The 26,158-nt window shown below is 40.1% G+C and overlaps 1 protein-coding gene and 1 pseudogene across 2 annotated transcripts in view; one reads left to right on the top strand and one right to left on the bottom strand.

Annotated features, from left to right (window-relative positions):
* TMOD3 (tropomodulin 3) overlaps positions 1 to 26,158 on the bottom strand; it is a 79,709-nt gene that overhangs the window by 35,479 nt on the left and 18,072 nt on the right. The window contains exons 2-4 of one of the 2 annotated variants that reach the window (XM_023227217.3): positions 24,421 to 24,513; positions 9,214 to 9,413; positions 3,368 to 3,524 (exon numbers count right to left, since the gene is read on the bottom strand). In XM_023227217.3, the coding sequence (XP_023082985.1) occupies positions 3,368 to 3,524; positions 9,214 to 9,339 (283 nt within the window). In that variant the 5' untranslated portion in view covers positions 9,340 to 9,413; positions 24,421 to 24,513. The remainder of the gene's footprint in view (positions 1 to 3,367; positions 3,525 to 9,213; positions 9,414 to 24,420; positions 24,514 to 26,158) is intronic. The other variant, XM_023227215.2, reaches the window with a different exon arrangement.
* On the top strand, positions 9,735 to 13,032 carry LOC111552791 (annotated as a pseudogene).

Genomic DNA, 26,158 nt, shown 5'->3' on the forward strand with positions numbered 1-26,158 from the left:
CATGATAGGGCCTTCAGTGGGTGCTGATGTTATCTTTTTTTTTTTTTTGAGACAGGGTCTCGGCTCTGTTGTCCAGGCTGGAGAGCAGTAGAGTGATCTTGGCTCACTGCAACCTCTGCCTCCAGGGTTCAAGCAGTTCCCCTACCTCAGCCTCCCAAGTAGCTGGGATTACAGGCATGTGCCACCACGTTCGGCTATTTTGTATTTTTAGTAGAGATGGGGTTTCACCATGTTGGCCAGGCTGGTCTCGAGCTCCTGACCTCAAGAGATCCACCCACCTCGGCCTCCCAAAGTGCTGGGATTACAGGCGTGAGCCACCGCATCTGGCTGCTGATGTTATCTTTACCTGAGTGGTAATTACATGGTGTGTTTATTTTATAATTCACTGAGCTACATACATAATGCACATACCTCTGTGCATTTTCTCTAAGTAACAAAAAGTTCATTATTTTAAAAAAGATATCATTTTAATCACTGCATCAGAACCACCCATAAACAGTATTTAATAGATATATGTAGCTAAAAGATGCAGTAAAAATACTGAATGTACTATAAAGAGAAACCACTGATTGTGAATGTAAAATTACTTGTTCAACTACTTCCATTTATTCTTACCTATCTAAAACCTAAAGTAAGAAGTAAAAATTTTAAAAGATACATAGGAGGACAAAGATATTCTATAATAGTTGAGGATACAGCACTTTTTCCTAATGTCAACCATATTCCTCACCTCTATCCTTTTCCCCCTGTTGTATTTTCTTATTTTCCATAATTCTTCTCTACTTTCTTTCCTATTTCCTCTAATCCTCCAAGGTACTTTCCTAGGTAACTGGAGATTATGAAACAAGGGCATATTAGGAAGCTTCCTGGGTTAGCCTGGGACAAATGCAGCTTTCTTTCAGGTCTCTTATTTTTTCTCCTTGTCCTCAAATTCCATAGTTTTTTTCTGACATCTCTTTTTCTCACATCTCTCCCTTTGTTTCTGCCTCCATTCCTTTCCACACTCTACCCCCAGAGTCCACCTAAAACACACAGAATAATAGAAGGTGATCAACCAGTATTTTTTCTCATAAAATTATGTTCTCCAATTTAAGCAGGATTAAAGCCACAAACACTGACATCTGTATGGCTGTACAGAGAAAATATAAACAGTAGTTTTCCTGGACAAATAAAAAGGAAGAGATGCCTCTGCCTGTCTTTATGATTCTCCACATTTCAAAACTCTGCATTGGTTTTGAACTCTTTTTCTGGCCCCAAACACCTGAGGGACAGGACATTCCCACCTGTAACAGTGCTGTGATGGTTAGTTTTATGTGTCAATTTCGCTGGGTTGTGGTGCCCAGATATTTTCTCAAACATTCTTCTAAAAGTTTTCATGAAGGTTTCTTTTTTGTTTGTTTTTGTTGTTTTGGATGAGATTAAAATTTAAATCAGTGGACTCTAAGTAAAACCAATTAACCTCCATAATGTGGCTGGGCCTCATTTAATCAGTTGATGGCCTTAAAGAACAAAGATTCATCTCCCCAAAGTAAGAAGAAATTCTGCCACTAGACTGCCTTTCGACAAGAACAGTAAATCTTCCCTAGGTCTCCAGCTTGCTAGATTTTGAATTTTAAAAGCCTTCTTAAAATAAACTTTTCTCTCCCCTCACATCCCATTGGTTCTGTCTGTCTGGAGAACCCTAACTCAAGTAACTAAGATAGTGATCCTTAACAAGAGATGAAGGGAAGGAGGACTCTAAAGAAAAAGCACAGGGGCTGAGGTGATGGATAATTTTGGAAAAGTCAGGTGCTGAGTTTACGGCTTACCTACTATTACCATTCACTAGCCTTCCTCTACTATAGAAGCTGGAGTGCTAAAATGAACTTTCTTGCTTCCCTTGCAGCTAAGGGGTAGCCATGTGACACAGTTCTGGCCAAAATTATTGAGAAGGGCCTCTTTCTCAAATAAAAAGCCCAAGTACCATTCTACCTGCCCAGACTAGAAAGAATTCAGACATAAAAATGGTGCCTGCAAGAGATGATATTCAGCTTTGCTACTGCTGTCACCATTCCCCAGTATTATATACACAATATTCCAAATAAGAGTGAATGTAGAATTTGCATTTTTAGGCCTACCTATTTGGAAAGCTGAAAAACTTATCCTGTTTCATTTAAGTATATATATAGAACTTTTAAAAACACAGCTGTGGCCAGGGGCAGTGGCTCACGCCTGTAATCCTAGCACTTTAGGAGGTGAAGGTGGGTGGATTACTTGAGGTCAGGAGTTCGAGACCAGCCTGGCCAACATGGTGAAACCCCATGTCCACTAAAAATACAAAAATTAGCCAGACGTGATGGCGCACACCTGTAATCCCAGCTACTCAGGAGGCTGAGGCAGGAGAATCACTTGAACCTGGGAGGCAGAGGTTGCAGTGAGGTGAGATGGCGCCACTGCACTTCAGCCTGGGTGACAGAGCAAGACTTCGTCTCAAAAAAAAAAAATTTTTAAAAAGCCACAGCTGTACTTAAGCTCCACTGAGGATACAGAAGCACAAACACTTAAATGAGGGAGACTTGGACTAGAAAAATTTCCTAAAAGTACTGATTACGAAGCATTAGCAATCATAACCATGAATTAATAAGGATGGCTATAGAACAGCTTTTAAAAAGGGTCCTTTGAAAACATGGCATGAATTGTTTTATGGCATTCCACTTTCAAGAATGCAGTTAGAGCCGGGCGCGGTGGCTCAAGCCTGTAATCCCAGCACTTTGGGAGGCCGAGACGGGCGGATCACGAGGTCAGGAGATCGAGACCATCCTGGCTAACACGGTGAAACCCCGTCTCTACTAAAAAAAATACAAAAACCTAGCCGGGCGAGGTGGCAGGCGCCTGTAGTCCCAGCTACTCAGGAGGCTGAGGCAGGAGAATGGCGTGAATCCAGGAGGTGGAGCTTGCAGTGACCGGAGATCTGGCCACTGCACTCTAGCCTGGGCGACAGAGCGAGACTCCGTCTCAAAAAAAAAAAAAAAAGAATGCAGTTAGAATAGATGCCTTAACATTATTTGTACTCTGTAATCTACCACTGGATTCTGGATTTAAAAGTTCCCTTCATTACACTTTTAGATCTGTTACAGTAGAGAATTAAAGAATGTTATAAAAAATCATTGTGTAATAAAACTTTACTAACATCATTAAGAAGAAACTTATTGGCCAAGTTGATGAAAAATGTAAATAAAGTGTCTAAACTAATAAATGTTTAAGTCAACAGTATCATATATTTAAGGCTACCAATGATGTACCTCTAAAAATATGATTTTCTCCATACCCACCTATAAAAAGAAAAATCAAGTGTTACCACATAATGACTTCAAAATTCTGGGCTTACCTTTTTTTTCTCCAGTGTAGGGCACATAGTCTTCCCTGTCTTTATGCTCCAATGCTTCCTTCTCCAGATATGAAAGGAGATGCTCTCTATCAAATGGCCCTGTGGCAGACTTTGATGTCTGGTTCTTCTGCCGGAACCCTGCAGGCAGAAGGGCATTCTGCCAGAGAGAATGAATCAGCCAGTACGACCAATAAGAATGCTAATGCTATATGCTTCCGAAGATTACCCATATAAAAAGGAATTACAGACTGGAATGTGATACAGGCACTGAACACTTCATTGCAGGATTTTAGGACAGCAATGTTTTCTAATAGAACATTTTCTTCAGAGAGGATTCTACTAGCAGGAAATAATCTTTACTTTTTAAGTGTTCTGGAATACTAATAAAAAAAGTTTTATTAACCACATAGCGCATCTTCTCACTTACATAAGTGGGAACTAAATGATGAGAACACACAGACATATAGAGCACACACACTGGAGCATAAGGAGGGAGGGTGGGAGCAGGTAGAGGATCAGGAAAAATAACTAACAAGTATTAGGCTTAATACCTGGGTGATGAAATAATCTGTACAACAAACCCCCATGACACAAGTTTACCTACGTAACGAACCTGCACATGTATCCCTGAACTTAAAAGTTTTTTAAAAAGTTTTATTAATGCTTAATAATTGCTCAGTGTATATATATGTACAGAGAATAATTCTATTACAAAAGAGCGTTAAATGACTCTGTACGTGATATTCCTTCATGACTTCCATTTCATTGTACAGACTTTTTCATGATTAAAACATATATACCACACAGTAGAATATCAGATTGTTTACTTCAGTTTAAACACAATGTGAGATGTTCCACTTGTGTGTGTATGCATACATATATACATGAGCACTAGGATGTACTTGCAACAATCACTATCATTGTTTCACATGCCCCAAGGGACCCCTGAAATACTCATAGCAAGAGCTATGTTCCTGGGTTTCCACATGGGTAAAGCTTTTGAGTGCATGGACTGACTTAGAGTTGAGGGAGGTGGAGTAGAAGGTGATGGATTAAAGTCTTCTCCTGTAGTCCCTTAATTTTCACTAAGCCCAGTAAACACAAGGGCTGACTAGACAAAGTGAGCACCGTCCTTTTGCTTGTCAAAAGCCAAAGAGGTGATACTGCCTTGTCTCCTATTTCTGGGTATATCTTTGCTTTGAAAATGGGAGGCAGCCAGATAAATCACACAAAAGGGCCAGCCCTCTTTTGCAAAACCTCCCAATTGAATTTTGTGGGTGGTATAAGATAATTTTTCATTATAAAGGGTAATCTTATAAGGGTAATGTTAGTAGAAAATATTCAATTTGTAACTAGGAAATACAGCACTTCAACTGTGGTCATGTGTTGAGATATATAATAATTTTCATAAAATTCACCTGTGTTACCCTTTATGTAATGGTACCTACTACACAGAAAGCTGAACTATAAAGATGAAACACACAGGAGGTCCATTCTTAATTCTGTACCAAGTATGTTTCTGTAATATAAAATTGTTTATGGAACCATAAAAAAGAAACATAAGATTTCTACCTTTAGACTTAGAAATCAAGAGAGGAACTACACGTGAAGAATCCATTTCCAATTGACCTGCAAGCCCTACTCATTTTTACTTCCTGAAGAACTCATTCATCTTTTTCCCATCTCCAACATTATTACTTTGGTCCAAACTATGATCCAAGCTTGCTGAGACTGTTACATTAGCTTCCCAACTGTATCAGTTGCCTGATATTTTTTATCCTTCACCACCAGCCCCTCAGTCTGTCACCCTAGCCTCATCTCATACATCCTCTCCATTCCAGTCACACTGAACTTTTTTTTCTCTCTTGTACTTGCCACATACTTCCTTCTACCACCAGGCCTCTATGTGTGTGGTCTCCCTTCCCTGGAATGCTCTGCCTATCCCTTTTTGCAACTCATTTTTCAGATTGTAGCTCCATTCCCCCAGGGAAGCTTTTCTTAACCTCTCATCACAAGCTCTTACAGTGTGTAGCATTTACCATTCTTTTAATATGGTATGATTATTTGATTAATGTCAAACTCCTATTCCTACCAGCCTGTGTCATGAGGGCAAAGACCACATTTGTTTTGCTCATTCTTGTATTCCTAAGCCTAGCATAGCACCTGGAATCTACAAGTTGTCTCCAAATATTTACTGAATAATTGGTAGAATGCTTTTAAAGATTCTCATTAAGGCAAATTAATAAAAAGTAACTTTACTTCTCCATCAATAATGCATAGATGTATATATTGCTATTTCATGGTGGTGGTAATGGAAGCTGCACTACTCTACCTGCCTGCTCAAGCCCATGTGACACACACAGTCTTAAATATGATAGCTGAAATCCTGGCTCCTTAGAAAGCCTTTTTTTTGGAGGGGAGACAGGGTGTTGCTCTATTGCTCAGGCTGGAGTGCAGTGATGTGATCATAGCTTGCTGCAACCTTGAACTCCTGGGCTCAAGCAATCTTCCTGCCTAGGCCTCTGGAGTAACTGGAACTACAGGTGTGCACCACCATGCCCCCGGCTAATTTTCAAAATTTTTTGTAGAGGCAAGGTCTTGCTATGTTGTCCAGGATGGTCTGGAACTCCTGCTCTTAAGCAAATCTCCCTTCTAGGATTACAGGTATGAGCTACTATACCCGGCCAAAAACAGTCTAACCACAAACTAAATGACAGCTAGCTGGTTTTAGAGGCTACATACCCATGAACCAAGCTTCATTAGAAATATACTCTAATCAAGTAAGCTAATAGATCATAATTACTTTTCAGATAAAAATTTTCTTTAATATGATTGTCACTAAAAATGACATGTTTCTCTCTTGCAGTGCAATTTTGCTGTAAAATATATTCCCAGCCTTGGGGGGTGGGGCAGAGGAAAGCTTTTGCTAGGCTGGCTGTCTTCTGGAGATGGATTTTTTTTTTTTTTTTTTGGCAAAAATGCAGTGAGTTAACAAACATGTACACTGAATACAGCAGAAGGACAGTAAAACAGTCCTCCAAAATATAAGGTACCACACATACCTTCAACCTACTTCCTGAGACTTTGCAAGTTACAGTGGTGTTTCTCTGGCTGAAGTAGCTGCTACTATCCTTGACCTCTTTTCTTACCTGGTTCTTTACCAGAACGCTTTCCAAAAACATGTCACCCAACAAACAGATGCTGTCAATAAACATCATTGTTCTCCTAGTCTCGACTAACAGTATTGAGGTTAGGGGAGTTGCGACTGGGGTTGGGGAGTTTGCAAAAGACATTTAGAGGCTAATCAAGCCTCCCCACACAAGAAGCAGACCATGGATTTACAAATAAAAAATAAGCCATCAGATTTCAGACTGATACCATAGTGCATGAGTTGGGAGGAGACTCAGTGTGGTTTAACAGAAAGACTGCTAGACCACCAGGTATCAATGAGGCAGTGAGGGACCTAGTCCCAGCTCTTTCCCTAATTGTAATAACTGAGGTATTTTCTGTTTTCCATCCGTGAAACAGAGGGCATGAACTAGATCAATGTTTCTGAACCAGTAGTGTTTTTGTCCCCTAGAGGACATTTGGCAATGTCTGGAGACATTTTTGGTTGTCAGCTCAGGGGGAGGAGTATTAATCATGGTTTTCAGTCTGGGTAACATAACGAGACCTTGCCTCTACAAAAAATTTTACAAAGAAATTAGCTGGGTATAGTGGTGCTTGCCTGTAGTCCTAGCGACATAGGAGGCTGAGGTGGGAGGATCGCTTGAGCCAGAAGTTCAAGGCTGCAGTGAGCTATCATTGCACCACTTCACTCTTGCCTGAGGAACAGAGTGACAACTGGGCCCTAAAAAAAGTCATGTTTTTTATTTTCTGAGTTTTATGATGCTTTCACATCTTGGGGCCCTGCTAATCCTGGAGACCACTCCTTCCAGGGCTAGCTAGAGAGCACTACTCCCTACCAACCTCCCCTGGAGCATACCTTTCATATGCAAACCAACCAATTCTCCTAACCACCTCTTTTTTATCTAACTCTCACTTACCAAGCCAGTATTTCCCCTCCCCCTAAATCACCCAGAGCCAGATACTGGACAACTAGAGACTAGTTACATAGCCCTGAACCTGTTAAAATTATTCAAACTATCTAGTCCTAAACTTGTTAAAATCTGCCTATCCTGACTCACCCATTCATTCTCATTGAACCACAATAAAGGCTCTTGGCCATTGCTTGTTCCTTGATCTTTTTGCCTCCTGACCAACCTGGGTGCTTCCCCATGTGCCTCTGTGTGGCACGGTGTGCCTCCTGCTCTTGGAACTGTAAGTAATAAACCCTTCTTTCAAGGCAGTAGTCTCAGTGTCTGTCATCCATTACCAAACCTGATTAAAACAACATCCTAGGAACATTTTAAAACAGGAGGAGTGTGCTACTGGCCAGGGATGTTGTTAAACATGCCTCCAATGCACAGGACAGCCCCCCTACAACAAATTATGCAACCTCAAAAGTAAATAGTGTCAAGATTGAGAAACCTGGACTAGGGACTAAAGTCTTATGCTTTCCCCAGTTTATTTATTTATTTATTTTTGAGATAGTCTTGCTCTGTCACCCAAGCTGGAGTGCAGTGGTGCAATTTTGGCTCACTGCAACCTCCACCTCTCTGGTTCAAGCAATTCTCATGCCTCCGCTTCCCAAGTAGCCTGGCATAGCCTGGGACTACATGCGTGCACCACCATGCCCAGCTAATTTTTGTATATTTAGCAGAGACGGGGTTCACTATGTTGGCCAGGCCGGTCTCGAACTCCTGGCCTCAAGTGATCCACCCACCTCAGCCTCCCAAAGTGCTGCGATTATAGGTGTGAGCACTCGTCCACTTTTTCCAGTTCTAAAACCATTTGATTCAAATAGGTCTAATAGATTGAACTGCCTACAGAAGATATTGCCGTGATGTGATAAAAACAGCATTGTTATCATGAGTAATTCCCCTCCAATTAGGTGTACTGGGAACTTTTCCTTATAATAGTAATTATGGTTAAGGGATTTGATCTATGGTATAGACACATCATCCAGTAACAAGAACAATGTTATAAAATGAACTCCATCTCAGTCCTTAGAGGATACTTAAAATCAACGTCTTGGCATAAAGAAATGTGGTAAAGAAAAGAAGCCTAGCAAACAACCATTACCTTTAGGACCTTCAGGTTCTTACCTCACTGCCCATCCCCCGACATATCAGGGAATAACAATTCAAGGGTCATGGGTGTCTATCTAAGCCTTGTGTAATTTATAAGACAACATCCACCTTGCAAGTTAAAGCTTACATACATATATTCAGGTCTGCTCCACAGTGGACTGCTACTGTCAAGAAGTTATGTAGATCTATTCTACTAATGACTGGAAACTTAATCGATTGGGTCAGCATCTTTCAGAAAGGGAACAATTAGACTTAGGGTCATGAAGAATCTTTTAGAGGCATTCTACACTGAGGTCACCTGGCATACAAACTTGGAAGAGACAGAGGTTGGCGTGTATCAAAAAGGTAATCATCTGCTGCATTGTACTAAAAATATCCCTGCCTGCACAGAGGAGAAAAATTTCTTAGAGGAGGAAAAAATTTCAGGAGATGTTTGAAAATAAGGATACTGGAGTAGTTTAGGACAGTCATGTTAGTAAACATATGGAGGCAGAAGTGGAGAACTGGAGAGGAAGCCAAAAGCAAATTGATCTGGATAAAGAGGAGGAGGGGGTAGAAGGTGCCAGAGAAAATCATGAAAAAGCTCAAAGGCAGCTACTGAGTTTCAAAGAATTTGAAAAGTTATTTCATTTCTCTTCATCAGCTAGCACCTACCTCTGGGTCAAGATCATCCAAAACAGTTTCCAGTTGTTTCAGTTCTGTTTCTGACAGATTCCCAAGGAGCTCATCTTCATCAAGGTCTTTGTACTTTTCTAAGTCCTTACGGAATGGCAGTGCCATGATTTACAGTGTAGCAAGTCACTTAATTTTTGCTGTTCAGTACAGTCAGAAGTGATCTCTACTTTTTCTTAAAGCTATAGAGAGAAGAAACAAACACATTTTAAATAGTAAGTCATCTCCACCTACTTAGATCTAATTCTTAGGTTAAGTGAAATGTAATTTCCATGTGTCATATATTCTTTGATTATATATCACATGCTATTCTTCTTTATGAATCATTCAATGTCCTTTGCCTTGTGTTGAGAAAAAAAAAAAAAAAAAAACAAGAAAAAAGAGGGAAAAGATAAAACAAAATTCAAATCCATTAAGGTAGTCACTTGACAGAATTTAGAATTTCTAACAATTAAATTTTAGGGGGAAAGAAATTATGTGCCAAAATAAAAGTTTTTCCATCAATGGCTTTCAAATTATTTTACCAGAGTACTTTACTTCAGCACAATGTGTTTAAGGTACACTTGTTTTACTATATATTATTTAGGAGAACAATATGACTCAATATTAATATGGGGGGATATCAATACATTCCCCATGACAGGAGTAGTCTCTTGCCACTAGGAAAAATTTTCTTTTGAAAAGATGCATTTGAAAATATTTTTCTGAGGTGTTTTTAAAGGAAAAAATATAGCATTCTGAAGATGTTTGAGTAAAATACTCAAAATCATGCTGGGATATGTCACCTACTGATTGACAAGGTTGGTCGGAGGGTCTGACTATGGGAAGGGACCATCATCATTTCCTTACTGTGTGATCTCCCCTGGACAGCTATGAGGTTAATCAACAAGCAGGTTAACAGAAGCTCTAGAGACACAGAAGTTGGCATATATCAAAGAGCTAATCATCTGTTGATTCGGCAGGATTGTTCTGTAGGAAAGGCGAAACCAAGGATTTCTGTATATTCCAGTCATATGTACGAACTGTCTGTCTCATAAAATATACCTAGTACTGGGCCAGATGCAGTGGCTCACATCTGTAATCCCAGAACGTTGGGAGGCTGGGGCAGGTGAATCCCTTGAGCTCAGGAGTTTAAGAGCAGCCTTGGCAACATGGCGAAAAATACGAAACATCAGCCAGGTATGGTGTATACACCTGTGGTCCCAGCTACTCAGGAGGCTGTCATGGGAGGATGGCTTCAGCCCAGGAGGCAGAGATTGCAGTGAGCTGAGATCATGCCATTACACTCTAGCCTGGGTGACACAGCAAGACCTTGTCTCAAAAAAAAAAAAAAAAGTACCTACTACCTATGGAAATAAACGGAAATAAATACACTTTAGACTTAGTGATTTGGTTAAGTTTTTCTTGACTGCAAAATGCTCCATACTTCAGTTTGACATATTTCCTTTACTACTCCTTCCCTCAAGTTTTCTCAACTTAATATTTTAGTATGTTTTTCCTGCAAACCAGTAACATTTTAAGGCTCCTTTGATGTGTTTCCATCTCCCATGAATGGAACTGTTCAAAGTGTTTAGAAAGGCAGGCTCACCGCAGGAGTCTGACAGCAACTTGACTAGCAACCACCTTAGGTCCAACAACAAGCAAATGGGGGAGCTTCCTGCACGTGTTCATGGTTGAGAACCTCCCCATGGGGTTGTAGAGTTTGGACCTCATTGTAGAGATAATTCAGGAACACAAAGATCAGCTCCCCGAATTGGAACAGCTGGAGCACATTGGACTGTTCAGTCATGCAGAGATTAAGGCTATCATTAAGAAGGCTTCTGATCTAGAGTAGAGAATCCAGGGAAGAGCCCTTTTTAAGGATGACTTTACCAATTATGTTCAATATGAAATTAATCATTTGGAACAGATCCAGAGAAGAACATGCATTGGATATTCATTTAAGAAGGATGAGATTGAGAATTCTGTTGTACACGGGGTACAAGGTGTTTTCCGACGTGCCTCAGCAAAGAGGAAAGATGATGTTCAACTTTGGCTCTCCTATGTAGTTTTTTGTTTGTTTTTTGAGGCGGAGTCTTGCTGTGTTGCCTAGGCTGGAGTGCAGTGGCATGACCTCGATTCACTGCAACCTCTGCCTCCCAGGTTCAAGCAATTCTCCTGTCTCACCCTCCTGAGTGGCTGGGACTACAGGTGCCTGCCACCATGCCCGGCTAATTTTTGTATTTTTAGTAGTGACGGGGCTTCACCTTGTTGGTCAGGCTGGTCTCAAACTCCTGACCTCAGGTGATCCACCCGCCTCGGCCTCCCAAAGTGCTGGGATTATAGGCGTGAGCTGCTGTGCCTGGCCTCCTATGTAGTTTTTTGTAAGAAATGGGCTACTAAAACTCAACTTAGCAAGGTATTTTCTGCCATGTTGGCCATTCATTCCAACAAGCCAGCTTTGTGGATTATGGCAGCCAAATGGGAAATGGAAGACTGATTGTCTTCAGAAAGCGCAAGGCAACTATTTATTTGGGCACTGCACTTTCATCCAGAGGGCCCTAAACTTTATCAAGACTATTTTAGAATGAGGCTGATGCATGCTGAAAAACTGAGGAAGGAAAAGCAAGAATCTGAAAAAGCCAACATGGACGTGGAGAATCCTGATTTTTCTGAAGAAATCCTTAAGGGCGAGTTAGCACGGATCATCTAAGAAAATTCTGTAAGCATAATTCGAGGTGCAGAATTTCATGTGTCACTGCTTTCAACTGCATGGCGATTTGACTTTGCCAAAGGTCTACAAAAAGAAATTTATGATGACCCTCAGGCTCTACACACAGATGATCTTCTCACTTGGGATTATGCGGCAAGATGAGAATTAGAGATGAGTCACAGACAGGAGAAGAGCAGCCTACAACGAAGTAAGACAAAGCAGAGGAGGGCCAGAAGGAGGAGAGATGTTGCGCCGTATATGAAGAGGTAGTGAAGACTCTGCCAATGGAGGCCATGTGGAAGTGTTACATCACCTTTTGCTTGGAAAGATTTACTAAGAAGACAAATAGTGGGTTCCTCAGAGGGAAGAGGTTGGAAAGAACCATGACTGCATTCAGAAAGGCACAAGAACAAGCTTCTGCCAGAATTCCAATATAAGCAGTTAACTTGAGTTGTTGCTGTGCCATAACTTCCTGAGGGAAGCTCTGGAGGTGGGAGTAGCTGGGACTGAATTATTTAGAGACTCTGGGACAATGTGGCAGATGAATGTGCATGTGCTGATTGACTCAAAGAGCCCTGACATAGCCATGCTTTTTGAAGAAGACCCTGTGCACCTGAAACCCCAGGTTTGTCTGTCATTGCGGACTTCTTGGCAGAGTGGAGTGAAGATGCCAAAAGCCAAGACGACACTGAGGCAATCTTTAAGAAAGTTATCTTAGCTGTCACAGGTGCCAACTCAGTAACCCTGAAGGATAAGTACCTGGATTGGGCTTATCAACATGGTGGCTACAAAAAAGCCAGAGCTGTGTATAAAAGTTTACAGGACAGTCATCCATTTTCAGTTGACTTTTTCAGGAAAATGATTCAGTTTGAAAAGGAGCAAGAATCCTGCAAGATGGTGAACATAAGAGAATATTATGAGAGGGCTTTGAGTGAGTTTGGATCTGTAGATTCTCATCTTTGGATGGATTATATCAAGGAACCACTGAACCACCCCCTTGGTAGACCTGAGAACTACGGACAGATCTACTGGTGAGCAATGAAATGTTGCAGGGAGAGTCAGCAGAGGCGTCTGTAGCTAAATATGCTATGCAGACTGGCTGTTTGTGAAGAGGAAGAATACAGCCAGCTTTGTGAAACAGTATTGCAAGCCTTGTGGGCAAATATGTATTATGAGTCCATTTTTGTAATTTGTTCAGAGATGGCAGACAAGATGGCTGTCTGATTCCAAGACACACCCTAATTTTAATTTTTTAATTTTTTGATTGAAAAAATTAATCACGATTGAAGACAGGGTCTTGTCCTGGCTGGTCTTGAACTCCTGGATTCAAGTGACCCTCCTGCCTCAGACTCCCGAGTAGCTAGGATTATAGGCACAGGACACCATGCTCGTGATGCATTAATCTCTAATTTCAGGAAAGAGAACTGCTGATTTAATGTTGAGATGTTGAGGCCAGATCTACCATAGGTCCTAAATGTTTTCCAGAATACATGGAAAGCATACGAATGGGTTTTACTTACCCCAGTTCAAGCATGAGTATCTCTAATCTAGCTAGGAGCCAGTTAAAATGAAGGAGAAAGTACAGTTTTGTTGGTTTATTCTCATTATAAAAGATACATGTTATGCATTTGTTCTGGAAAATATGGAGGAAATAGAATAGTGTGTCAAAAAAATAAAAAATCCTGTAATCATAGGGAAAAAAAAAAACAAGCAAATGAACAGAATTTGTCTATGCAGATATTACATTGCAGGCAACTTGTGTAACTGCCCAAGACAGGTCTGGTTTACACCTGTTTTATTGGCACCCTTCTGGTTTACTGGTTATCTTGAAATTTTTTTCTTTTTCTTTTTTTTCTTTTTTTTTTTAGCAAATTATTATCATTGTCATTACTGTTTGTTAAGCCTCCATTTTGTACTTCCAACTTTAAGATAGCAAGCTTGGCCAGGCACAGTGGCTCACGCCTATAATCCCAACACTTTGGGAGGCTGAGGTAGGAGGATCACTTGAGCCCAGGAATTTGAAACTAGCCTGGGCAACATAGTGAGACCTCATCTCTATATAAACTTTAAAAAAATAGCTGGGCATGGTGGCACACACCTATATTCCTAGCTACTTGGGAGGGTGAGGTAGGAGGATCGCTTGAGCCCAGGGGTTTGAGGCTGCAGTGAGCTATGGTTGTGTCACTGCACTCCAGCCTGGGCAACAAGGTGAGATTCTCTCTCTAAAAATAAATAAATCAATAAATAAGCAAGCTTACAAGTATATTTACAGTGTGTTTTCTCCATTAAAAATAATACAGTCTGCAGAGAAGATTCAATGGAAGATATCAGCACTTTCCAATATAATAGCCATAAAATGTAATTTTGAAGAAGGTAAACATTTTAAGGGACAAAAATAAAAAATAAGACCACTTAAAAAATTTTTCCCTTTATAAAAATACCAATGACATGGTATTTCAGACAGATAAGGGTAAGAAACTGATAAAAGTATATAAATATGTACCAAAAATAATTTAGTTCATGCTATTTCTTAAATGTTTGAATAATTACTATTTTTAAAGTTTTTAATGTGCTTTAATATATTTTTGAAAATTTCAGTATATAAGCCAATTTTCTCAATGAATATTTTAAAATAGACATAGATATAAGTTTAATTATTTTATGCATCCCTAACTTTACTTTCAAGAATGTCCTAGTATGGGTCATACATTCAATGGTCATTCTAACAGGGCACTCTAATAGGCAATATGATAGGAATGAGGTATCAGGAGCAAAGGCAAGCAATGCTGTATGCCACCCAGGTTCTGTAAAGTTGGAACATGACATTCTACATTCCACGGAGAGACTAAATAGTTTACACCAATACATTGCTTCTCCTAATCCCAAAGTAAAATCTACTACACAAAGCTTGTTTACAGTATTGCTTAAAGAATAAAATGAACACCCTGCCCAGCATAAAAGAGAAAACATTACTAATACCCTCATGTTCATTTCTCTAGTTGCATCTCCCCCTCCAAAAGCAGCCACTCTACCAGATTTTGAATTAATCATTCTCTTGCTTTCCTTCAGTTTTGCCTTATTTGTACATATCCTCAACAGTTTTAGATCTGCCCCTTTTCTTGCATGTTATGTAAACAGACTCGCAGAGTATGCACCCTTCTGTGACTTGCTTTTTTCATTTAATGTTGTTCGTTGTTTTCAGTTGATGCTTAGAGCCATACTACTTTCTTTTCATTTCTATAGAGTATTCTATCCTATAAATGAACATTTAAGTTGCTTATAGTCTCTCCCCTCTATTTCTCTGCTATAAATAATCTTGTTACCTATTTCCTGGTACACATGTGTGAGAGTTTCTCTTTCGTTCAAATCTAGGAATGGAATTGCTGGGAAAAGGGTATGCTTATACTTAACTTGATTAGGTAATGCCAAACTACTTTCAAAGTGATTGCATGAATTAACATTCCCAGCAGATTCGGCACGTGACAATTCACATTGCTCCTCATCCTTGCTCATTGTTGGTATTATCAGAGTATTTATTTTTGGCCATTCTGGTGGTATTTCACTGTGGTTTTAATTTGTATTTTGCTGAATTATGATGAGGTTGAGCATCTTTTCATATGTTCATTGGCCAATGTGTTCCTTATTGTGTGAAGAATCTTTTGCGCATTAAAAAAAATGCCCTTAATATATTCTTTGTTGGTTATATGTAACAAATCTCTTCCATTTTTTTTTTCTTTTTCCAAGTCTTATCATCATGGCATATCCTAGGGGAAAACGTTTCTAAGTATTTCTCATTTTAAAAAAGTTTACTTCTTTAGCTACGTTTTCCTTTCCAAAGCAGTGGAAAATGAATTTCCTTCAGCTTCAGATTATAGAATTTTGCCATGAGGCAAGAACTTCTGGGTAATACACCAAAGTTCAAAGTTTCAATTCTGCTTCAATAAAAAGCAAATAACTGTTGCTCATCCTATCTAATCATGCTCAAAACTTATCACTTTTTGTTTGGTTTGTTTTTGTTTTTGTTTTTTAAGACAAGGTCTCATTCTGTTACCCAGGCTGGAGTACAGTGGTGCAATCACGGCTCACTGCAGCCTCTGCCTCCTGGGCTCAAGCGATCTTCCCACCTCAGCCTACCAGGTAGCTGGGACTGCAGGCATGTGCCACCACACCCAACTAATTTTTGTATTTTTTGTAGAGACAGTGTTTCACCATGTTGCCCAGGCTGGTCTTAAACTCCTAGAATCAAGTGATCTGCCTGCCTCAGCCTCCTAAAGTGCTGGGATTACAGGTGTGAGCTACCCACTGCACCTGGCCACTACTAGCATTCTTTCCTCAGGTGTTCCCATTCTCAGAGTCTCTCAACTTGATTTTACCTTCCCTCTCAACTCTCATCCTTTATTGAGGAACATGTGTATTCTGACAATATTCCAAGTGCCAGCAGGAGCTCAGAAACTGCTTAGGAAGGGAAGTTCTGGAAGGAGTGCTTTGCTTTTCTTTCTGTCCTGGGATGACATGTCTCTCTTGTTTGTCCTTTGACATCTGTCTTCTAGAAGAGGAACAAATTCTGAGTGATGAAGAGGTGCAACCAGTGTGCTAGAAAAGTACTTTAAATCTACACTTTGTCTACAGAAACTTTTAATCTCTAAGCTAACATATACTGTATTTCATATAAAAGTAAAAAAAACAATTTACATTGCACAAGAATATGGGAATTGGTTTTCAAAGCATAACATTCTCATGATCATTTAAGAAAAACACAACTTTTTGTAAATAAGCAAGTTCTGCCAGGTAAGTTAGGCAAAGCTTAAGAATTTTTAATCTGGAATTCTGGTATGTTCAGACTATTTTTCTTCTTAACTCACTTTTTACAGCAGTGTTTCTCCTGCTTTTGACTGCATCATCATCTCCTGGTGGGCTTGTTAAAACACAGATTCCTGGTCCCACCCCCAGCGTTTCTTGATTGGATAGGTCTGGGGTGGGCAGATAATCTGCAGTTCTAATAAGCTCCCAGGTGGTGCTGATGCTGCTGGTCAGGAACTATACCTTGAGATCTACTGCTCTAGAGGTACTCCCTTCACCAGTTCTGACAACTACATCTCATACTGTGTGGCAGAGTGTATTTTGTTTAACTCAAAATTCTTCGAAGGCTGAAGAACTTTGTTTAAATATTCCACAAAGTCTATGGGTGCTGTTGCTTTTCTTCTTTCCACTCACCCACTGCTTCACTGAACTTCAGCTAGTGGAGGCTATACTTAAGGACATCAAGAAACTCCTGGAATATTTTTGGCCAAAAGTCTTCATCCATTTACCATCTTCCTTTTCATTTATCACTTATTTCTAGAATCCCTGTTTTTCATACTGGACTTCCAGGACCATGCTAATTTTTTAATGGAATCTCAGCAATCTCATTTTGCTAAGAGTTTTAAATTTTAGCTTTCTATAAGAATAATTTCTAAAACTTAATAGCCATATTCTAGATCCTTTGGATCACTTAAAAAGAAGCAATGTTGTGGAATTTCAGTTGCCACATTTACATTTATATTTATCATTGCACCAGCACCTGGTAGAACTGCTTTAATTGTTTTGATTGTCAGTTAACACTAGGAGGCCCGACAGCTTTTTTCCTTTAAAAGGGATCTATATATAAGTTTGAGAAGTGATGTTCTACTCTATTCAACCAATCTCCACTTATTTTCTTCAAGCTTTATATTTGTATAGGGAGTAAGGTGTCAACATTGACTATATTTTTTAAAATGTGGAATCATATGATTCAGAGAGATACTCTATGAGTTGTTAACCTCCATTTCACCACCATTTCCATAGGACGGGCTCAGAGTTTTCAGATTCTTATCTGTTCTCTCTTTAATGTACACACGTGATCGTATTGTTCTCTGGTCCAAAAGCCTTATATAATTCATATTACCCACAACAGGGTTAGGCAAACTACAGCGGGCCAAATTCGGCCTGCTGCCTGTCTTTGTAAATGTTTTATTTGAACACATTCACATCCATTCATTTATGTACTACCTATGGCTGCTTTTGTGCTACAATGGCAGAGTTGAGTAATTGCAACAGAGACCCAATGGCTTGCAAAGCTAAAATATTTACTATTTGGCCCTTTACAGAAAAAGTTTGCCCATCCCTGACCTATAAGAGAAAGTCCAGGCCGGGCGCGGTGGCTCAAGCCTGTAATCCCAGCACTTTGGGAGGCCGAGACGGGTGGATCACGAGGTCAGGAGATCGAGACCATCCTGGCTAACACCGTGAAACCCCGTCTCTCCTAAAAAATACAAAAAACTAGCCGGGCGAGGTGGTGGGCACCTGTAGTCCCAGCTACTTGGGAGGCTGAGGCAGGAGAATGGCATAAACCTGGGAGGCGGAGCTTGCAGTGAGCTGAGATCCGGCCACTGTACTCCAGCCTGGGTGATAGAGCGAGACTCCGTCTCAAAAAAAAAAAAAAAAAAAAAGAGAAAGTCCAATCTTCTCAGCATAAGATACACAGTTCAGAAGCTGGTCCTAACTAGCTAGCTTTCCTATATTATCTCGGGCTGCTCCCCATCACATAGCCTATACTCCAAACAGGCCACAAACTTTAGGCCTCTCTATTCCTTTGCTTATTATGTTCCCTCTCTCTAGAAAAAATGCATTCATTCCCATCTACCTCTATCCTCAACTGAACCTCACATATTCTTCAAGACCTAGCTGAAAATGTCGTATCTTCCCTGAAAATTTCCCTGGTCTCTATTCTCACATCCAGGCAAAATTAATGATTTCCTTAATGATGTTGCCATTATCTTTTTTTTTTTTTTTTTTTTTTTAAGAGACAGAGACTTGATCTGTCAGGCCAGAGTGCAGTGGTGCAGCCTCAAACTCTTAGGTTCAAGTGATCCCTCCTCAGCCTCCTGAGCAGGTAGGACTATAGGCATAAGACATCGTGCCCAAATTATTGTTGCTATTATCTTTATATATACATCCATTATAACCACAGGTTGTATTGTACATTGGTAAGTTCAAAATTTAAGGGTGTAACTGAAAATACTGACATAAAATAAGAGGGTTTCCTAGAAAATCAGATAGAACAAATTACTATAAAATGACAGTACCATAACTAAAGAAAGTCTAGGTGCAGTGGCTCACGCCTGTAATCCCAGCATTTTGGGAAGCCAAGGAGCGAGGATTGCTTAAGTCCAGGAGTTTGAGACAAGCCTGGGCGACATAGTGAGACCCCCAATCTCTACAAAAAATAAAAAATTAGCCAGGCTTGATGGTCCACATCTGTAGGCCCAGCTAGTAGGAGGCTGAGGTAGGAGGATCACTTGAACCCAAGAGGTCCAGGCTGCAGTTAGCCATGATTGCACCACTGCACTCCAGCCTGGGTGATAGAGTGAGACTCTGTCTTAAAAATAAACAAACAATAAAGAAGGCAATATTTCATCATCCAGTTATTTCCTCTTATTCTTCTCAATGTTCACCAAGATATCTTCTAATTAAAATTTGGCTATTCATGTAACTTTCCTCACTAGATATTAATAAACTGATATTTTGGCTCACGTATAAGTCTTTTTTATGAGTATCGTTGCTACGGGCCAGTGTTTAAGACATTAGACACCTACCAGTTGATTGAAATTGTGTCTTGGTAAAGATAAAGCTGTGGGACATCACCTGAAATCCTATCCAGAGCTACTCCATAAAGACACCCCTCAAACTTACTTCAAACCAACAATGATACTGATTGGAGTTAGTCTTTCACCTGTTTCTCTCACTAGCCACTGTAAAGCTCTTGAAGGGCAGAGGATCTCTCCTAGATCTCATTCCTCACTGGGCTGCCATCGCGAGGTACAGTACCTGGTAGTACACAGCTAACACAAATTTGATATACTTGAATCTTACATCAATCTCTGCTTTCCCTTCTTTGGTAGTTCCCTCTTTCTCCTCCAGCTATGTAGTGTCCTCTTGCTCCCAAACTCTAATCCCTTTATCACAACTAAACGGGGACTGAAAATGAGTTTTTGACACTTCTGTTGATCCTCTGTATACCCTTCTTCACCTTTTCTTCCCTATCAACTCATTTGAGCATAAGATTCAGAGTTCTCTGCTGTCTAATCTCCCCCAGTTAAAAACAAAACAAAAATATCTGATCATCAGTCATCAGATCTCTGAAATTAAATGAAAATTTGATTTTTTTTTTTTTTTTTTAGGTAACCAAATGAGTTTCCTCTTCAGGAGACACCAGGCCTGAGGTTAACTCCACTTCAGGTGCTGGAGGCCTTCTCTTCAATTGCGCTAGGCTTAAGACTGTGTTATGTTGTCTTTTCCCCATTGGTTTCTCCTAGGATTCCTGGGTGCTGAATCTCCACAACCCACCAGATCAGAGAATTTTTTTGCTCTCAAGATTCCCAGATGAATATTTATTTTTCAATATACTTACTGTTCTTATGACATATATTTTTGAAGATTTTCTACGCCATGAATTATTTGTTCTAGACAACAGGCATAAGCAGTATACAAGACAGACAAGTTTTTTTCCCTATTTTAAAGGTGGCATACAGACAAAAACCAATGAATAAAGGAAGAAAGTAATATGAGACAGCAATAAGTACTATAAGGAAGAAAACTTAAAGCAATGGAGGTGGGGAGGATCAGGAAGGCTAACTTAAGTGGCTCAGAAAGACTGTTCTGAAAGATGACTTTTGAGCTAGGGACCTAAGGTCTCTAAGCAGCTCTCGCAGCCTAGGACTATGCTAATAGCTGCAGTCTAGGTGAGAAATGATGGCAGCTTTGCCTAGGGTTGTGGCTGTGGAGATGGAGAGAAGTAGATAAACGTGGTATGTTTTGGAAACACAGCGGTTGGCTGTAGGGTATAAACACATGAGAGGCTCAAAGGATGACTTCTAAGTCCATTTCAGTTAGTATTTAATAATATTTCTTATTCCACACCTATTTTTTTTTCCTGAGGAGCTGAACATTGTCCTATGCCACCTATATTTCTAAGCCTGCTTTAAAGAGTTTCTTGGTTGATATTTTCATCATAGTCTGTTTTGAGATCCACATTGTGAATGATCTTAATATGACAGTTTATGAAGAAACCCATAATAATGATAATCAACTAACTAAACAAAATCAACCAATCAAAAGTTACTAAATAAAACATTTGCTGGCTGTCCTTAAACATACAGTCTAAACCAAAGAACATGTCTTTTCGTTAATGCCATTTCTGGTATCATTTTTTGCAAAAGATTGAGTCTAAAAAGTAAAACAAGCAAATAACTTGCCATGCCTTAAAAAAAATTTTACACAATTGCTGTTTCTTATTTTCTTTCCAAAATCTTCAATGCTTACTGGTCTAACTGCTGAAGAAGAGTCATGCATCTGACACCCAGGAACTGTAGTGATGTTTCCCTTACTCTGAGTTCCCTGACCTTCCTTCTTCCCACAGTCCAGTCCTCAGCTTACCTCAGCTCCACATCCCCATGCTTATCACCCCCCAACAGTCCTTATCCTTACCAATAAGGGGCCCCTCCATAACTCTCAACATCTTTGACCCTGTCTCTCTGGAACTCCTCTGGCAAAACTCCACATCTGATTAAAACTAACTCTTCTGGCCGGGTGCAGTGGCTCACGTCTGTAATCCCAGCACTTTGGGAGGCCAAGGTTGGCAGATTACAAGGTCACGAATTCAAGACCAGCTTTACCAACATGGTGAAACCCCTGTCTCTCCTAAAAATACAAAAATTAGCTGAGCGTGGTGACACACGCCTATAACCCCAGCTAAGGAGGCTGAGGCAGGAGAATCACTTGAACCCAGGAAGCGGAGGTTACAGTGAGCTGAGATCGCACCATTGCACTCCAGCCTGGGCGACAGAGCGATACTCCGTCTCAAACAAACAAACAAACAACCTAACTCTTCCTACTACTCACCAGCACCAGGGTGGCAGATGAAGCTGGAGAAAAAACACATGAACTGACTGGCTACATTTAAAATGTATCACCACTAATGTCAAAGAGTACTGCCTAATAATTCTAACATCCTAGTATTTCAAATCCTAGTCCAGTCGCTCTCCTACTCTCTCAGATGACTTTTTTCTACTTCTTTTTTCTCAAACCTTCAATACTGCCTACCTCTCACTCTCTGATGACCTTACCTTAATATTTCACTAAGAATACAGAAGCAATCATAAAATAACATCTGAGTTCCCATCATATCTACAAACCTACCACACTTGTACCCATACACTCTACCTTCCCTCTTGCTGTTATGGATAAACTGTCCAGTCTCTTACCCAAGGCCAATCTGCCTCTTGGAACCAGATCCCATCCCTGCTCATTTATACAAGGGTTCCAGTATACATTTATACAAGAGCACAACTATCCAGTACTTGTGCTCTTTTTCTACTGGACCATGCCCATTAGCACACAGACTGTAATACATACCTCAAATAAAAAACATACAAACTCTCCTTCTACTTCACATCCCTCTCCAGACACTACCTTACTTCTTGGCTCTGCTTTACAGCCAAACTTAAAAGAATTGTCTATATTTGGTACCTCGAGTCCTCTCCCTCTTATTGTCTCAAATATTCTCCCATCTGACTTTCATCCCCACCACTCACTCCACCCAAAGTGATCTTGCCAGCACAGTGCTAAATCCAATTGTCAATTTTTAGTCCTCATCTTTTTTTTTTTTTTTTTTTTGAGACAGTGTCTCATTCTGTCACCTAGGCTGACATGCAGTGGTGTGATCTCGCCCCACTGCAACCTCTGCCTCCTGAGTTCAAGCGATTTTCCTTCTTGAGCCTCCCGAGTAGCTGGAATTACAAGTGTGAGTCACCATGTCTGGCTAAATTTTTTTGTATTTTTAGTAGAGATGAGGTTTTACCATGTTGGCCAGGCTAGCCCTGAACTCCTGACCTAAGGTGATCCACTTGCCTTGGCCTCCCAAAGTGCTGGGGTTACAGGCGGGAGCCACCTTAGTCCACATCTTATGAGACCTATCAGACACAGTATCTGGCCATAAAGCACTTTCCTCACTTGGCTTTGGGGACATCATTTTTCCTTGGTCCTTCCTCCCTGACTGCCCCATCTCATTCTCCTCTGCTAGTTCCTCCTCATCTTCCTCATCTTTCAATGCTGGAGTGCCCCCAGTACTTAGTTCCTTGGACAGCTTCTCTTTCTATACTCACTGCCTTGGTGATTTCATACACCGATAACTTTTAAATTGGTATCTCCAATCTGGACCTCTCTCCTGAATTCCATACTTGCAAATAACTATCCATGTAAAATCTCCACTTGGATGGCTAACAGGTTTCTTAAATGTAAACATACAAAACAGACTCCTAATTTTCTTCACCGTACCTGCTCTTGCCATGTTTTCCCCATGTAATAAACAGCAACACCATTCTTTAGTTGCTCAGGCCAAAAATCTTGGAGTCAACTTTGATTTCTCTCGCACTCCACACATGAGCCACCCAGCAAATCTTGCTGGTTTTACCTTTAAAAGTCATATCTTTACCATCTCCACAGATTCCTTCCACTCTGGTCCAAGCCATCATTTCCTCCTATCTGGGCTATTGCAATAGCCTCCCAACTTCTGAAAGCAGCTTATCGGGAACATACACCAATAAACACTCCTCTGAGTGCCAGTCAATCATAGTCACACTTCTACAGATTATGTTAACCCGCTATGGCCTCAGAAGGTTTGCCAATCCCTGAATTCCACAATTCCCCAAAATAAGAAATTGGCCTGCTCTACTTAGAGAAACTGTGTCTAGCCAGCATTGCTCTCCCTTATTACAGTAAGCATTAAATTCAGCTTTGCCTTTGTTTCAGATATTGACTGGCAGTCTTATCGTTTCATGCTGAAGAAAACTTTTGGTCATTATATAGGTTTACTTAATAAAACTATTTCAATGTTGACACATATTAGATAATAGTAGTTAGGATCAAAATATTCCCTTTGGATGAATATCCATGTAATCTTTTGAAGTAGATACGGTTCACTAGCCAACAATTTCCCAAGTATCTGCTCCAATTTACCTCAATTAGAAAAATTCAAATTGACATTCCCTTTTCTTTTTTGTTTGGACATGGTTCAAAATTAATCTGGAAATAATGTAACAATATGTTATCTCTGGCTGGAGATTTTAACATTCAAAACATCAAAATACTCTTCTATTTAATGTTAAGGTTGAGTTTCATCTCTGCTGGTTTGAGAAACATTCTCTTTGATGGAGAAGGCTGAGGTAAAGACAGTCATTTATGTATTCTTGGGATTGTTGAGGCTGAGTATGAATATCTGTCAGGGACAATGTGGCAGATTCCTCAAAGGCAAGGGAGTTGCAAGACCTCAAAAGGTCATATCCTTTTTATAAGCTTATAATTCTAAATAACACTAATTATAAACAAAGACTATATTCAGTGACTGTCTTAGCCCATTTGGGCTGCTATAACAAAATACCACAAACTGGGTAGCTTGTAAACCACAGCAATTTATTTCTCACAATTTCCAGAGGCTGAGAAGTCCAAGACGCCAGCAGATTCAGTCAGGTGCGAGCCCACTTTCTGATTCACAGATGGAGCCTTCCAGCTGTGTCCTGAAATGATGGAAATGCAAGGTAGCTCTCTAGGGCCTCTTTTATAAAGGCACGAATCCCACTCATGAGGGCTCTATCCTCACAACCTACTCACCTCTCAAAGGCTCCACCTCCTAATACCATCATATTTGTGATTAGGTTTCAGCATATGAATTTTAGGAAGGTACAGACATTCAAACCGCAGCAGTGCCCACCACGCTCAAAGCACTGTATTGGCAAACATATTTACCTTCTAAAAAATGCCCACTTTATTTTAGTTGTATATAATGTGTATTACTTTGATAGCAAATGGAGGAGGATAGAGATGGGGTCTTGCTTTGCCCAGAATGGTCTCTTGGCTTCAAGTGATCCTCCTGCTTCAGACCCTCAAAGTGCTGGAATTATAAGCATGAGCCACCATGCCTGGCTAAGACTTTTTTAAAGAAAACACACTGGATGCTAAATTTATCCTTTTGTTCGGTTCACTGACTCTTCTATACAGTGAAGCCTAAAAGACAGTATTTTAATGATTTTTGTGGTGTTTTGGGGATGCTATCGTTTGTTGACTCAGATATTAGCACAGCTCAGTGAGATAGCTGCTTTGCACACAGTAGTTTGAAAAAAATAGTGGTTGATTATTCTGTGTAAAAGTCCCATGGAAACTAATCAACCTAAGTATGGGATAAACTATGTAGTCCTGTCTTTCCTGCCATTGCTACTAATGTCATCTTGCATTTTAAAAAACGAAATCTATACATCGCAGAGAAAACAGTTTGAAATCTGAAGGCAGTGCAGAAAAATTTGTTAGGGCTAGAATAAAGGAGATGTAATTAGAAGCAGGTCACGGAGGACTACCTTAAAGTGGAAAGTAGCCAGATCAGTTCTGTGATTATTACAAGAAAATACTTAACAGGTTATTCATATCACCTCAAAAACAATCTTTCAACAAGACCCTGCTGAGAGACTTTGTGGCTCTCTTGTAGGTGCCCCACTTCCTTTTCTGATGAATAGTAGCAAACCAGCTCCCAGTCCTATCCCACCTCCCCTTTTTCTTCTTAGTGGAGCTGCAGCATCAGAGACACAGGGCAAGGTCAAAGAGGAACTGAACCCACTCTGTGCATACCAAAGATGGATGCCAAAGGAGCCACACCCTTAGCATATCCAGTTTCTCAGCACTAAATGTTTTTCAGTTTTTAATTTTTTGGTTTGTTTGTTTAATAGACTGGGTAGACTGGGAAATGTTTTCTCCCAGTTGTTGCAAACTCAAAATATCTTTAAAAAGAAATGACATCATACGAACCAGTCTCTGACAGTAATAAGGTTACAGAGGCTGGTTAACTGAAAAAGAGACTTCTACAAGTCCTACTGTGAACAAAACCAAATATGATATGAAGTGGCTTACAGGGAAAGATTTATCAGAGCTCAGCCATCAATCAAAATGCTGAATCCATGCCAAGTGCATAATGGTGAGATTAATCTGAGGGTTTTCTTTCTCTCCCCCAAAGGGAAGTATCACCATGACTCATTCTTCCTCTTGCAAGAATTTTCTTAATCCACCAAGTTAGTAAGCATTGAAGAACACATAAAACCTAAAATAAACTAGGCCAGGTCTAAAAGAAATCATGCTGAGAGCAAGTTGAATGTTATGCAGTGAACAAAAAGTATT

The sequence above is a fragment of the Piliocolobus tephrosceles genome, chromosome 6 (genome assembly GCF_002776525.5).
Source record: "Piliocolobus tephrosceles isolate RC106 chromosome 6, ASM277652v3, whole genome shotgun sequence".
In the NCBI taxonomy this organism is placed as follows: Eukaryota; Metazoa; Chordata; class Mammalia; order Primates; family Cercopithecidae; genus Piliocolobus; species Piliocolobus tephrosceles.